We start from the raw sequence: 15,230 nt of genomic DNA on the forward strand, positions 1-15,230 counted from the left end.
TTACGGAGAGTTTCCATTCTGCTACAGTTCCTGTTCCGCCGAAAACGACATTGTTTTCTTCTCTTGCTTTTTGCACGTGGCAAATACTAGGCGGAAGGGCAAATGATGCCTTCTTCCCTCACTACCAGCCACACCCCCTCGCTCCAAGGCCAGACAGCCCCTCACATGCACCCTGAAAGTTTCCGCCTGCCTAGAAAGTGTCCTCGAACCCTCAAAACAAAGGATGGAGGAGCTGTATAGAAACTCCCCTACTGCAGAGGTAAAAATGTGCATTCGTTGCCCCGCCCACTTTAACCCCTGACTTCCTGCATGCGGCCCCTGGAAAGTTGCCCAGAAGGGAATGTGGCCCTTGAGTGGCAAACCTTTCCCAACACCTGCCCTATTCATCCCCTTCCTGTGCGGTTAGGGGGAATGGCGCCCACGTACCCATTCTCTCCGAGTCTCTTCGCTCGGTAAATTTGGGGAAGCCTCCTCTTCGTGGGAGGAATCACCCGCCACGCTCGGGGCATCCGGCTGCCCTTGCGGAGTCTCACTGGCAGCGGACCCTCCTTCAGGAGCTCGCAACCCCTCGCTGTCTTCCGGAGCGGAAATGCGGCCGGTGCCCGTCTCCTCCTCGGAAGCGGGAGGGGATTCAGTCCTGGAGTCGCTGTCTCGGGAGCTGGCCTCGGCGCTCGACTCTGGATCCGGCCCGCTCTCCGACTGCGAGGGTGGCTCGGCGGGGGCTTGGCTGGCGACAGGGTCCAGGAGCAGGAGAGTTCCCACGGGGGTGGAGGAATCCGCTGGAAAGGATGGATCGGAAGGGAAGTCACGACTGGCGGAAGAGCGAAACCCCACCCCTTAGTTCTCCCACCCTTGATTGTAAGGGTTAGACTCACCCGGCATGTCTGCTGGCTTCGCTTCCTGCCGCTGCTGGCTTCGCAGCTCCCGGATCTGGGCCCTGATCAATTCCCGCTCCTGCACCTGAGGAGAGATGGGAGAGGGAAAGCCCAGCGTCAACCGGCATCACTCTGCATACGACACAGAGACCTCACCTGGGCACACCTGCAGACACAAACATCCACCCGCATACTGCCACACCCTTTCGATTCGATGCCCGATTAGAAAAGTAGCTTCCAAAGGATGGGCTTTTCACCCTTACAGGCGCCTGTGCATATGCAGAGTGGCAGCGCCGACGTGCGTTTGCGACGGCGAGCCCAGAGGCGAGAGGGTGCTGAATCGGCACGGAATCAAGGATCCGGGTTTTTATTTCAGTTTGTAAGCGAGGTCTTTATTCACCTGCGGGGAGCTGCCCCCAAATCACCACACAACAGGTCAGGTGTAGCACCTCAGAGAAAGAATCCGAGAGGCAGACAAAGGTTTGGTGACAGCCAATCTAGGGCAGCATCCAGCAGACGTGTGTATACACACACACACACACACACACACACACACACTACCTTGTCACACCCATCCAAATGCTCTCCTCAGGTCCTGATCTCCAAAACAAGACGAGTGCCCCAAACTAGAGCGCCGTTAAAATTAGGGAGCCGATCCCCCTGCCACAACGAACAATTAGGCAGAGCATGCATCTATGTGGGAGCAGTTGCTAAGCAACAAGATGCAGCCCCCTCCTCAAAATAATCCATCCATCCAGGTTAACTCTGAGTTGCTAGGCAACCACAGTCCCCGGTCCCCTGACTCTTTTTCAAAGATGCTGAACAGAATGTGGGCATTGGGGTGGGTGGGGGCGGAGGGAGGAGGAATTTGAAAGGGGGCTTTGCACGGGGGGGGGCAGCAGGGGAGAGACCACCCGCACAACGGTTTGAAGGCAGCCTTCTCCAAGCATCCAGTGCCCTCCAGGTGTTCCCGGACTGCAACTCCCATCGGACACGGTCAGCACAGCCATTTTTTGGACTGCATCTTCCAACTCGGCTGGGGGGTGGGGGGTGGGCTGGAGGGAGTTGGCGTCCAAAACTACCGTAGGGCCCCACCCACCCACGCCCCGTGTCTTTTCCAAAAAGCAACCTGGTGGAAGGAGGCAGTGATTTGGATCGGGGCCGCAGCATGTGCCAGTTAGAACACAGCTCTCTTTTTAAAAATTCGCCATGACTGAATAAGGATGTGTGTGTATATATATATATATATCTGCCTGTCTTCGTGGATTGGAGTTCAAAGTGAGCAAAACCCCACAGAGGGAAGACAATTGTTTCTGCAAAGTCCATCTAGGTGGGTGGGGCGAGTTGGGGGGGGGGGGGTGAGCATGGAGACTCCAAGACATCCTTCATCAGAAACAAGGTTCTAGGCAAGGATCTGGGGCTAGACCAAAATCTTCCTCTCTTTTTTCCCTGGGAGAAAACTGCCATCTAGTGGACAACCCGCACCACTGCTCGGAAAACCCAAATTCACAACGCTGCATTTCCCGCAAACCCTGAGTCAACTGCCTAGGAGAAAGGCGGGGAATCTGTGGCCCTCCAAGCTAAACCTCCCCCAGTCCCTGACCCCATTAGCTGCACCGGCTGGGGCTGGGGGGGGGGACCTCCATTCCCACAACAACACCTGGATAGCCACAGCTCAGGTGGCAGGGGGGGCCTGCTTTGCAGGCAGTACGACCCAGGGTCGGTCTCCAATGGCATCTCTAGGTAGGGCAGGCAGAAAATCCCTGCCTGAAATCCAGGAGAGCCGCTGCTGCTGCTAGTCAGTGTAGGCAATATTGAGAAGGATGGATCAGGGGGTTTGGCTGTATCTAAGGCAGCTTCCCAGCAGGACTATAGCTAGGGGGTGGCAAGGAAGGCCCCCACCAGGGATGCAGGTGAGGGGGGGTCCCGCAAAATCAGCTTTAAAATATGTCCATAAATATGTCTATAAATAAAAATATTGATTATTGCCTCATAAGAAAAACTTTTAAATAGAAGGTCTTTATCCGATATGCGGGGGCCCTGTTTTCCCCTATTGTTTTCCGTGCCACATTCCTTTTTCTTTAAATTTCACAAACTCCAAATGAGCACTATTTCATGTTGCGCACTTAAGACTCACGATGTTTCAGCCAATCTGTGAAATAATTCGTTGCAAGGTGAAGCGCGTGAGGAATTGAATGGGTGGAGGGGGTGGGTTGGAGGAGAGGCGGAAAGAAGAGCTAATTTGTCCCTGGCTAGGGGGCTAGAATGTGGGGGCTAGAACAATTTGTCCCTGGCTAGAATCTGGATGGTTCTGCCAGGGGCGCAAGATCACCTAGCTACGGCTCTGCTTCCCGGTGCTCTTCTGCCCCATACAGGAAGACTCGGGTGCCAAGGAGAGGGGGCAGCTTACGAAGGGACGTTTGCGGCCACCTTTTTGCACATGACTTCCGCCTACCTCAGAGATGCCCCCGTCCGCTGTGTTTCCTTCCCTTCCTTTGACCTCCAGGGTCTCATCCGTCGCCCGCCGGTTGTAGTAAGCTTTCCCCGCCAAAGCTGCAGCTTGAGAGAGGAAGAGAATAAACAAAGTAGGTTTCACCTCTGGAAGTTTGCTTCCCACCACGCATTTGCAATTCATCGCATGCGGCCCTTGGGTCACGAGCGGATCCCCTTCCCCGCCACAGACCCGAACACTCTTCAGCTGTTCCCACCATCCTTCCACCTGCTGCCACCCAATTGAATGGCGGCAGCTGAGGAACGCACCAATCAGCATGCCCCCGCAGCTGTCCTCACTGCCGATTGGTTGGGCGGCATGCTTTTCTGCATAGTTGAGAGGCGGGTGGGGCCCAGGCCCGCCCACCAGCATCAGCATGGATCCGGCCAATGGCCTATCTAGTCCAGCATCCTCTTCTCCCATTGGCCAGCTAGATGCCTCACCTGGGATTCTCACCCAAGAGCCATTCTCCCCCTCTGCAGTTTCCAGAAACCGGCATTCAGAAGCCTTGCCGCTTCCAATCGTGGAGACAGAGCATATAGGCATCATAGGCTAGTAGGCGCTGGAAACCTCCCCCACCTCAAATTTATCTGATCCTCTCTTTTAAAGCTGTCTAGGTTGGGGACCATCACTGCCTCCTGAGGAAGTGAGTTCCATAGTTTAACAATCTGCCCTGAATCTTCCAACATTCGGCTTCACCAGATGTTCCCGAGGTCGGGATGCACCAATTTTAAAAAGCCGTATTTAAAACAGTTTGTTAAGGAGCCACAAAAATACGCTTGGTCCTAAAAATATATATATATATAATAAGCAAAAAATACAAAGAAGCAAAATGGTCTCTCGGGTGTTCCTTCCGCACTTTCGCCAGCCCTCTCCTTTCCGGCCCTCACAATTCCTGGAAGACAACCCTGGGGGACTTCAGGTCTCTCATCCTCCCCTTAAGTCACAGCCCGTCATACCTTCAATTTCTTCAGCACGCAGTTTGCGAATGGCGGCACGGATCAGTTTCCGTTCCTCGTATTCACTGGCCGCCCGCATCTGATGGGAGAAAAGGAAAGGTCAGCCCCTTTTACAGATCGGTTTAAGACCTGCTTCGTTCTCCCCAAGTCGTGGCCAACTCTGGGCCAACTGGGCGCAGGTAGGATCGATGCTGTGAGCCCCAACCTGCACTCGAATACCCGCTGTTAGATAAGTGTGTCATTTTTATTCATTTTTTTAAAAATGAGGAGAAACATGGGTGATCTTCACATGGTGAAACGGAGGGGCCAACACTGAGAAGACCCTGCTTGCTTTTCAAGAAAGGACCTGTTGGCTGCAAAGCACAGCCATACACCCTAAAATGCGAGCATTGAAGGGGTAGGATGCAGAGACCAAACATGCCACCCCCATAGGCATCTCTATTTAGCCCTGGGTGCTTTCCCAAGGACACACATCTTCGAAAGCCACGCCCCCTCTCATTGGGCCACGCCCCTCTCCAGCCTTGTTCACACCTTCCCTGGATGCTTTTGAACAGCTGGGGTTTTATTATTATTGTTTCACAAAATTTAGGTACTGCTTGAGTGCAAAAAAAGTGGTTGGCTTACCACAAAGGTAAAACAATAAAATTATCATTCGGAAAAATTCACAGGTAAAATAACAATAGACTAAAAGCAGATTAAAACTCTCATCGGTGTTCTAATCTAAGCATCTGGGTGGATTTACCTTTTTTAAAAAAATGTTTTTAGTGGGCTCTGAGAAGAGTACAGTGAAGTCGCCTGCCTGATATCAATAGGCAGGGAGTTCCATAGGTGATGCCACATTGAAAGATCAATTTCTTACAAATGGAGAAAACAAGATGCGCCCTGGGACTCTAACCGTGCCTCTTACTTGCGTGGCTGGAGGGTGGAAAGAGGTAATGGAGTGTCTGCAGAAACTAGCCTAGTGTCCTAAGGCAAACTGCACATTCATTGCTCCATCTGACTTTGACTCTGGCCCTACCCACTACCAGCATGTGGCCCTCAGAAGGTTGGCCAGGAGAGCATGCGGCCCTCCGGATGAAAAGTGCCCCCCCAATAATCCCTGAAATATGGGGACAGTTACATGAGCTGGCCACTAAATGGCACTCTTCCCTTGCCAAGGCACTTAGCAGCGGCCAGGGAAAGAGACAAAACGAGGCAGATATCTCCCCAGAGCCTGGAGAATGTCGGATCCAGAACTCCCGGCCAGCTCAGACCCACGTAAAAAGCTGCAGAAAGGAAGCCAGCAGCCTGCCACTTTGCAATCGTGAAGTTCATATTGACATCACGCTTCTGAAAATTCAGAGCGTTTCCCGGAGAGTTCCCGCACTAAAATAACCCATTTCTTACAAGTGCCGATCGAAGCGGTCGAGTGGGGGTAGTCTCGGAAGTAAACGAGTCTCAAGTATATTGCAAACAGACAGCTTATACTGAGAGGGGATGGGGCTTGCCCAACAGCAAGAGACAGGATTCGAACACAGGACTCTGGTTCTTTGTTCCGTCTCTTTAATCCCCTCTGGTTCTAAAGGCAAAGGCAGGCACGTTCAAAAGAGGACGAGGTGCCCAAGCCACTCACCAAAGCAGTCAGTTCCTCCACATCCTGGATGGTTTCCAACTTCCCAGATAGGATGTCCAGAGTTTTCTGCTGCTGCTGCTGCTCCTCCTCCAGCCGCCGTGATCTGTAGGAAACAAGGCACAAGGGACACATCATCAGGTGGGGGGTGATGGTCAAGATCTGTGAGACCATTGGCCAGTATGCTGGCAGGGAGGCGTCTTGACTGACCCCCTCCAGCATATCAGGGACAGAAACCTTCCTAGAAAGTTGCTTTATACTGAATCAAATGATTGGGGTCGATCTAGTTCAATACTGCCTACACTGACCAGCAGAAGCTGTCTGGGATTTCAGATGGAGATCTTCTTTCCCACACCTACCTGGAGATGCCAGGAATCGAACCAGCAACCTTCTTTCTGCATGCAAAGCAGATGCTCTGCCCCTGAGCTACAGCCCTTCACTATCCGGAGTCAGACCACTGGTCCATCTAGCGCAATACGACCTTACACTGGCTGGCAGCAGCTCTCCAGGACTTCATGAAGGGAGTCTTCCCCGATTAGCATGATACGTGTGTAGAGGGCAACGCACGTCAGCAAAGCCACCTGCAACCCTAGAGATTCCGCAACCCTAAAAATTCCGCAATCCTAGAAATTCCGCAACCGATTCTGCAATTATTTAGAAGTAGTGGCGGGAGAGGCTAAGCAAGCGGATTGGAGGGGAAAGGAAAGGGGTTCCCAGGACCCACCTCAGCACGTTCTCCTTGTTCTCCTGCCGTTCTGCACAGCGCTCCGTCCGGAAGCGCTTGGACGCCAGCGCCTCCTCGTCTCGTTCCAGTTCCTGCCGCCGCAACTCCCGTATGGCGGAGCGGATCTGCCGCCGTTCGGTCAGGTCCAGCGTGGCCTCCAGCTGTGTGGGGAGGGAGGGGTGGCAGCGTAAAAGGCAATGGGTCACTCTGGGATGGATAAAGGGCAGCGTAGAGACTGGCTCCACCCACCCCACTCTGGCCCACCTTGGATCGAAACCCTCGAGATTCCGGGCGGCGGCGCACACAATGGAGGCAGTGTCCCGGCTGACACAGGGGACCACTGTCTCCGCAGCCACCCACTCTCCCGGCACGGAGCCCAATGACTCACGCACACAACTGCCACTAAGCCTCGGACGGTGCCCAGGAGACCTCCACCCAAAGAATGGCATCGCTGGACAAACACACACACACGGGCCTGAGCAGCAGGGAAAATCCCTAGAGGTGGTGGTCTCCAATTGGGAACCACAAACCACACACAACGCTTGCAGAGGTCAAGAGTCAGGGGTGCCCTCTCCTACCCTCCGGTTCCGAGCACGCAGCGGGCAAGGATTGTCACGGTTAATTTAACATATAAAAAAATAAAAGCAGATTTGTTGCACCAGAAGCTCATCTGCAGTGCACCCTTAAAGCGGTATCGTGCCAGTCTGAACAGCCACGGCTTCCTGCAAAGGCTCCTGGGAAATGCAGTTTGCGAGGGGTTCTCTTAGGAGGTCCCTATTCCCTCCCTCGCACAACTACAGTTTCCATGGTTCCCTGGGGATGGATTGTCAAGCCACTCCAGGAATTGCAGCATTAAAATTACCAATAAAAAAACCAGACGTTAAAAAAAGAGCAAGGGCTACATTTGCACCATACATTTAAAGCGCAGGAACCCTTTTTTCACCCAGGAAGCAAGGTAACATACAGTGGTACCTCGGGTTACATACTTAATTTGTTCCGGAGGTCCGTTCTTAACCTGAAACTGTTCTTAACCTGAGGTACCACTTTAGCTAATGGGGCCTCCCGCTGCCGCTGCGCCACCAGAGCACGATTTCTGTTCTTATCCTGAAGCAAAGTTCTTAACCTGAAGCGTTATTTCTGGGTTAGCGGAGTCTGTAACCTGAAGCGTATGTAACCCGAGGTACCACTGTACATTGTTCTCTCCCTCCTCATTTAGCCCACACAACAACCCTGTGAGGTAGATTTAGGCTGAGAAGGCCCAAGCGATGGGCCCAAGGTCAACCAGCGACCAACGTCACAAGGCCAAGGGAGGATTTGAACCCAGGCCTCTCCCGGGTCCTAGTACGACACTCTAACCGCTACACCACCCTGGCTCTCATTTAAACTGCCATGGCTGCCCTCCCCCCAAGAGAATTCTGGGATCTTTAGTTTTCAAAAGCTGCTGGGAGTCAAGAAACCCCTAGTCCCCTCACAGAGCTACAATCCCCAGGGTGGTTTAACAGTCCATCCCTTGTTCCAGGGGATGCTTCAGGATAAGATAAATCATTGGCCTGATCCATCTGGCTCTTCTTATATTCTTAAGCCTTGTCAGTCATGGCTATGACAAGCATCTGGGGGCATCTGACAGGCTGCCGATGCCATGTAAGCTGGTAGGGGATCTTATGGAAGTCAGTCGGCAGGAAGAAAGTTTGCAGAGACAGATGGGAAGTTTGTGTGTGGTGGGGGGACAAACAGAATCATGCTATTCCTGAAAAGATTTGCAAAAAAACAGCAACGCCCCCTCGCCTGCTTTCCACTGTCAAGAGTCCCTCAGCATTTATGAAGCTGAGGCAGAAACTGGCTTGCAGTGATTTATCCTCAGGCTCGAGGAATCTTGAGTCTGGGCAGCCAGTTCCCCCAAATCTGGGCTTTTGTTACCAGGAGGGGGGAGGTAATAATAATAATAATAATAATAATAATAATAATAATAATAATAATAATAATAAAATTTATTTATACCCCGCCCTTCCCAGCCAAAAACTGGGCTCAGGGCGGCTAACACTAATTAAAAACACAGCAAAAACATAAACACAATCAATTTAAAATACAGATTAAAATACAAATTTAAAAATTCAAAATTCAAACTGCAGTCTCATTTTCAAATGAGACTAGGCTAGGTCCTAGGCTAGGAAGATTCCCCTGGAGATATAGTATCTGCAGCACAGAAGCCTTTCACCTTAACATGGAATGGATCAATGTTAGAAACTGGGATAGAAAAGCTAGGAGCCAAATGGCTTCTGGGACTTGGGTTGTGGGTGCCAAAGAAGAATGTCTCGTCGACCACTGGGTGGGGGAAGTCGGCAACAGAAATTAGCAGAAATTGTTAATACAAGTTTAATTTGGTGTTTACAACAGACATATTAGTACCATACTTCAGTTTTCAAAACACTCTACTCCTTATTGCTAAACTCCTCCACATATTGTCTATCCTTAACATATATACTTTGAGCCTTCAAAGCACAAATATCTCGGTAATCCTTGAGTGTCAGCCAGGCGCAAAAAACCAAAAAAAAAGGCACCCAGACTTCTTGAGGGGCTCGCAAATTGGAGAATCTTTAGGTGCAAAATGTGCCTGGTGCCCTGCTAATTTCAAACCCTGGAATGGAACGGTTTTTTTTTTTTTAAATCTGCTTCTCAAAAAATCTGCTTCCCCTCAACCTTCTAAATGTTTTTGACCTACAACTCCCATCAGCCCCAGTTGATTCACAGGCCCAAACATCTGGAGGGTTCCAGGTTGGGGAAGGCCGGTTTAGGAACTTTATTGGACATGACCCTGTTGGGTTTTATAGGATAGAGTCCTAGAACTGTAGAGATGGAAGGGACCCCAAGGGCCATCTAGCCCAGCCCCCTACAGTCACAGATAATGCACCGATTACAAAAGAGTGGTCAGTGTGCATCTTATGCCAAACAGCAGCACTTTTGTGGCCGGCAGCCTTGAAGAAGCAGCTACAAAAAGGCCAGAAGGCTGCATCCTTTTTTTGGGCCACATTCCTTCTCACCTTTGCCTTTATCCCCTCTGCCTTCAGGAACCCACCCTTTTGCAGGTGGCACCTGAAATGTTTTCGCCTCTTTGCACAGGGGTGGCAAGCTTCTGGCCCTTCAGTTGTTGGCTGTGTGTGTGTGTGTGTGTGGCTAGTAGCCAGTACTTTTTTCCTGGGGGGATGCAGGGGTATGCATATCCTTAAACATTTTGTGAATCTTTGTACTTTTGTCCATTTACTGTATTTATTTCCCCCCCCCCACCATTTGAACAATAAAGTGGTGATTTTCTTGAGTCAAAATGAGAGTACCCCTAAACATTTTTTAAAGAAAAAAAAGCACTTGCTAGTAGCCATCGACAAGACTTCTCCTCCATGAATCTGTCTAGTGCTTTTTAAAAGCCATCCCATGCAGTGGCCGTCACTAACTCCTACTGGAGCGTGTTCATAGAACTGTAGAATTACGAGGGACCCCATGGGTCATTTAGTCCAACCCCCTGCAAACTGGGAATCTTTTGCCCAACGTGGGGCTCGAACCCGTGACCCTGAGATTAAGAGCCTCATGCTCTACCGACTGAGCTATCCCAAGTTCTGCAGTTTAACTATGAGCTGCGGGAGGAAGCAAAGCTTTCCTCTATTTCCTTTCCCCGTGCCCTGCATCATTTCATAACCTTCTGCCGTGTCCCCAATTAACTCACCTTTCCTCTGAAGTATAAGGCCCCAAACGCTGCACACCTTTTCCTTGTAGGGAAATCTCTGGGCTGCAGTTCCCATCATCCCCAGCCAGCATGGTCTGTAGCCGGGGATGATGGAAAAGTGCAGTCCGAGAACATCTGGAGGGAGAGACATCCCCTGATCAAAGCCAAGCCACCACTGTGGGTGTCCCACTTCCTGCTGGTCCTGTCCACGACCCTCCCATCTCTCTACCCCCAGCTCAGCCCTGTACAGCAGTCAGGCCCCGTCTCATTTCCTGGATGTGGGGTGGAGTAAGGGGTCATGCTTCCCAGCATTCAGCCTCGCCACAGCTGCATTTCCTGACCCCTTTTGTCTGAGTCAGGAAGGGTGCTGCAGAGGCTGCTCTCCAGAGCGACTGGATTCAGAGACGGAATATGGAGGAAAGGCAGCAAACGGGAACACTGAAGACATTTCCTGCAGCATCTGCAGAGATTGCCAACACACATACACAACTCACCTTCACAGCTGACAACAGCGCTCTCGCTCTCTTACACACACACACACACGCACACACACACACACACACAAACACATAGATAAGAGGGGACACGGGTTGCACTGTGGTCTAAACCACTGAGCTTCTTGGGCTTGCCGATCAGAAGGTCGGTGGTTCGAATCCCCGCGACAGAGTGAGCTTCCGTTGCTCTGTCCCAGCTCCTGCCAATCTAGCAGTTCGAAAGCACACCAGTGCAAGTAGATAAATAGGTACCGCTATGGCGGGAAGGTAAACGGTGTTTCCGTGTGCTCTGGCTTCCGTCACAGTGTCCTGTTGCACCAGAAGCGGTTTAGTCCTGCTGGCCACATGACCCAGAAAGCTGTCTGCGGACAAAAGCCGGCTCCCTTGGCCTGAAAGCGAGATGAGCGTCACAACCTCATAGTCACCTTTGATGGGGCTTAGCTGTCCAGGGGTCCTTTGCCCCTACCTTTACAGATAAGAGGAGAGTTGGTACTGCAGTCAGAATAATCTTCCCCAACCTGTTGCCCTCCAGATGTTTTGGACTACAACTCCCATCGGCCCCAGGCAGCATATAAGGTAGGTCAGCATTGCGATTCCCATATTGCAGACACAAGAATGGAAGGAGAGCTTGCTCAGTTGGGCCAATGGCCCATCTAAGGCCAGCATCCTGTTCTATGTGCATCAGCGGAAAACCCGCAAGCAGGACCTGAGCACAAGAGCAATTCTCTCCTCCTGGAACAGGGATTCAGAAGCATTGCTGCCTCTGACTGTGGAGACAGAGCATAACCATCTCGATAGGCCTCTTCTCCATGAATTTATTTAATCCTCTTTTAAAGCCATCTGGGTCCCTGTGGCAGGGAGTTCCAGAGTTTAACTAAGACGTTCTCTCTTTCATCTGCCCTTAACTTCCAACATTCAAGCAGATTCCAACCATTAAAAAAGTAGTATTAAAAGCAGTTTTTTAAAATGGGGATTATAAGGACAGAACTACCCAAACTGTATAAAAACTTATTCATTTATGCTACTACAGCGGCAAGAATGTCACTCGCCCCCAAAATGGAAAGAAACAGAAGTCCCAGCAAAGGAAGAATGGATACAAAAACTTACAGAATACGCAGAAATGGCAAAACATACCAGAAGAGTAAGAAATCAAGATAACAAACTTTTTTAAAATAAAACAATGGAAATGGTTTATTGAATATTTAACAGATAAATTGTGAACAGATAAGAACACTGGCAGGATTATTGTAATAACCTGCAGTTCCCTAAGAGTATATATTTAAAGTAGATGGAATAAATGAGCAAATTAAGTAAATGTGGATACGCAGAAGATATTAAAAAATAAATTTAAGGAACCACAGAAAGAGGGGGAAGGAAGTCAAGTTTCAAAATGTTAAAGTGATTGCAAAATTAGTGAAATGTACAAACCCGAAAAGCATACATAAATAAATAATATATATATAAGTTTTTTAAAAACTTAAAACCACTGCACACAGAAGCGCTCTTTTGTGGGGGACAGTGTGTGGGGAGGCAGAAACCCAAGGCAACAGAGTGTTGGACGATGTGCACTGAGGTCTTCCTGTTGGCGCAGAAAGAACTGGGGACCCATCTTGCCCACCTAGCCTGGAAAACAGTTCCTGCTCAATGTGGTATGTGGGGCAATCAATGGCGGAAACATCTGTCCATCACCCACTAGGGCACTCTCTCTCTCTCTCTCTCTCTCTCCACCCTATTCTCCCTGGTATGGCTGGCCACTGGCACAGCTACAGTTAGACGGGGATGGACAGTGCCAAGCCAAGCAACAAGGGAGGGACTCCACCGCGGCATTTCCCCTTGGATGCTGAAGGCAAGAGGTCACGAACAGCTGCTGCAGCATCTGGAAAGAGCCAGGGCACACCAGAGCCCCGAGAGGTGGCACAGAATCACTTCAGAACTCTCCACACAGCCTTGGCACCTCCTTAAAACACCCAAGAGATGAGCTCCCTGCTCCGAGTTTCTCCAGCCCACACTGAAAAGAGGGGGGGGCATACCCGTCATGATATGCCACCCAATCAGTCCTCTATATACACGAGCAAGGGGGGGGGCAATCTTTGCCAAATGCATCATTAATTTACAGGATTTGAAGTCACAAGATGTGCTGAGCAAAGGTCACCGGCTTTAAGAGGGTATTAAACCAAATGCATGAAGGGATCGTTTAGCCACTATTAGGCAGTAGAACCTACAGGTCCAGGGGAAGTCTACCTCTCAATACCGGGGAGAGCAGACCTACATGAGGATTGAGAGAAGGGGCTGGTTGGTGCTACCAGTTTACTCTCCCAGCCAGCGCAACTATGTGGTTCTTTGTCTCGGCAACCCTCTCCTACACCCCTGGGACAGAAGCCTTTCTAAAAAGGTAGAAAGCTGCTTTCTACAAAAGCCAGACCGCACTGGCTGGCAGCAGCTCTCCAGTGCTTTATGAAGCAAAGCCGACCTGGAGATCCCTCTCCCAAGTGAGAACATTGGAAGGTGCCTTATAGCAAGTCAGACCACTGGCCCATCTAGCTCAGAATAGCCTGTACTGACTGGCAGCAGCTCTGCTGGATTTCCGGCAGGTAGTCTCTCCCGGTCCTACCTGGGACCTTTCGCAAACGCTTCAAGGCTGCACAACCGTCACCCCTACCCAACAGACAAACGAAACAGGCAGAAACTTCGGACTTGCCTGGCTTCCAGGGGTCCGAGGCAGGCGGATGTGAAATGCTTGGAAAGGTTTTGGTTTTGAGGGGATGGGGGAAAACGATTGCAACTTGGGGGGGGGGGTAGGAAGGGCAGTCGTCAAATGTGCGCACACACAAAGAGAGAGAGAGAGAGAGAGAGAGAGAGAGAGAGAGAGAGACCCCAAGGCCACGTAAGCAGCCCAGGGAGGGCGGAGGCCAGAGGCAGCCCTCCGGCCCCTGCTAACACAAACAGGCCAACCCCGCTCTGCGGCCAGAGGTTGCTGGGAGCCGCAGAGCGGATTCCAAGAGGAGCGCGCAGGGAGAATTCGGCGTCCCGGGCTGCCCTGGGAAGAACAGGACATGCTGCGGCCCCGGCTCACGCTCCCCCGCCGGGCAGGAAATTAACGGTTACGAGCGGCCGGCCTAGAAAAACAGGGCCTCAATTTAAAGCAGGGAGTTAGCTAGGCGGAGAGGCAGCTGGAGGCAAGCAGGACTCTGCAGGGCCAAGACACCGCTGTTTTCCCAAACCAAGCGCGGAGAGCAACAGGGAGCAGTGCCTTGAGAAGCAAAATCCAGATGTTGGAGCAGGCGACACAAGGAGCCTTCGATGTTTTCAGACAAGGGACCTTCCTTTTACCCAGATGCGCATTTCCAAATTTTTCTGTTGTCTGTCTGTATTGTTACCAGAACTCTTAATAAAGATCAGCCTTGCTTTCACGGCCTGCGCTCATTCGTCTCTGACCGATAAACTTGGGGGACTCTTGAGTCCTTTTAGATGGGGAGTTAGGCCATTGGAAAAAGGCACTGCCTATTTTCTGACAGTATAAACACCAGCGGCCTACACCTCAGGTTTTTGCAGACACGTAACCTTGCTAAACCTTATAATGTAGGAGTTTTTCAAAAATGAAATAGCATTCCACATCTGTATGATTCTCTTCCTCCAAGGAGCATGGGGCGGTCCCCTTTTATCCCCCTAACAGCCCTGGAAGGTAGGCCAAGCAGGAGCAAGCTTCAAACCAGACCTCTCTAGCTGTGCATCTATTAGACAACTCCCGCCAGATATAACCCTCTTCCTATACCCCAGCGAAAACCACCGCCTACCCTCCATTTGCCCTGCAGTTGGACTTGGGGGCTGATCCAGGCTACGTACACATCATAACTTCAAAGAAACATGACTTCCCTAGGGGGGGAAAAAGAATCCTGAGAACTTAGTTTGTGAAGGGTGCCGGGAACTAGGGTGCTGTGACAGGGTAAACTACAGTTCCCAGTATTGTTTTTCATAGGGAAAAAGCAATGTGCTATAAACATGTGGTGTGCAAAGAGTCAACAATTTTTTTAAATTTCCCATCAACCCTGAAAGGCAAACACAATCTCATACTGGAATAAGAAGTACGTAAAAAGTGAGCGGGGAAAACTTTCCCCCCATACTTTTACTGCATTCAAGCTCTGAGTTTAATTTCACAACTGCCTTTAAGTTTCCTTTTGTTTTTAAGCATTCACAAAGCATTTTTTGCCCTTTGTACCAGTTCTGGGAGAACCTTGTCAAAGAAAAAGAAAGCACAACTGAGTTTCTCTCCCCACACCGCCCATTTTCAAACAGACTCCGTTCTCATGGGACTTTGCAAAGAATTCCCTTATATTTTTTTTCAAATTTTGCAGCTTGCAGTTTT

At 50.6% G+C, this 15,230-nt stretch overlaps 1 protein-coding gene across 1 annotated transcript in view; it reads right to left on the bottom strand.

Annotated features, from left to right (window-relative positions):
- Nucleotides 1–15,230, bottom strand: part of SMTN (smoothelin) — a 77,009-nt gene that overhangs the window by 44,454 nt on the left and 17,325 nt on the right. The window contains exons 3-8 of the mRNA XM_033136121.1: nucleotides 6,659–6,819; nucleotides 5,938–6,040; nucleotides 4,326–4,404; nucleotides 3,331–3,434; nucleotides 876–960; nucleotides 427–776 (exon numbers count right to left, since the gene is read on the bottom strand). Of these exons, the coding sequence (XP_032992012.1) occupies nucleotides 427–776; nucleotides 876–960; nucleotides 3,331–3,434; nucleotides 4,326–4,404; nucleotides 5,938–6,040; nucleotides 6,659–6,819 (882 nt within the window). The remainder of the gene's footprint in view (nucleotides 1–426; nucleotides 777–875; nucleotides 961–3,330; nucleotides 3,435–4,325; nucleotides 4,405–5,937; nucleotides 6,041–6,658; nucleotides 6,820–15,230) is intronic.

This window comes from Lacerta agilis, chromosome 17 (assembly GCF_009819535.1).
Source record: "Lacerta agilis isolate rLacAgi1 chromosome 17, rLacAgi1.pri, whole genome shotgun sequence".
NCBI classification, from domain to species: domain Eukaryota; kingdom Metazoa; phylum Chordata; class Lepidosauria; order Squamata; family Lacertidae; genus Lacerta; species Lacerta agilis.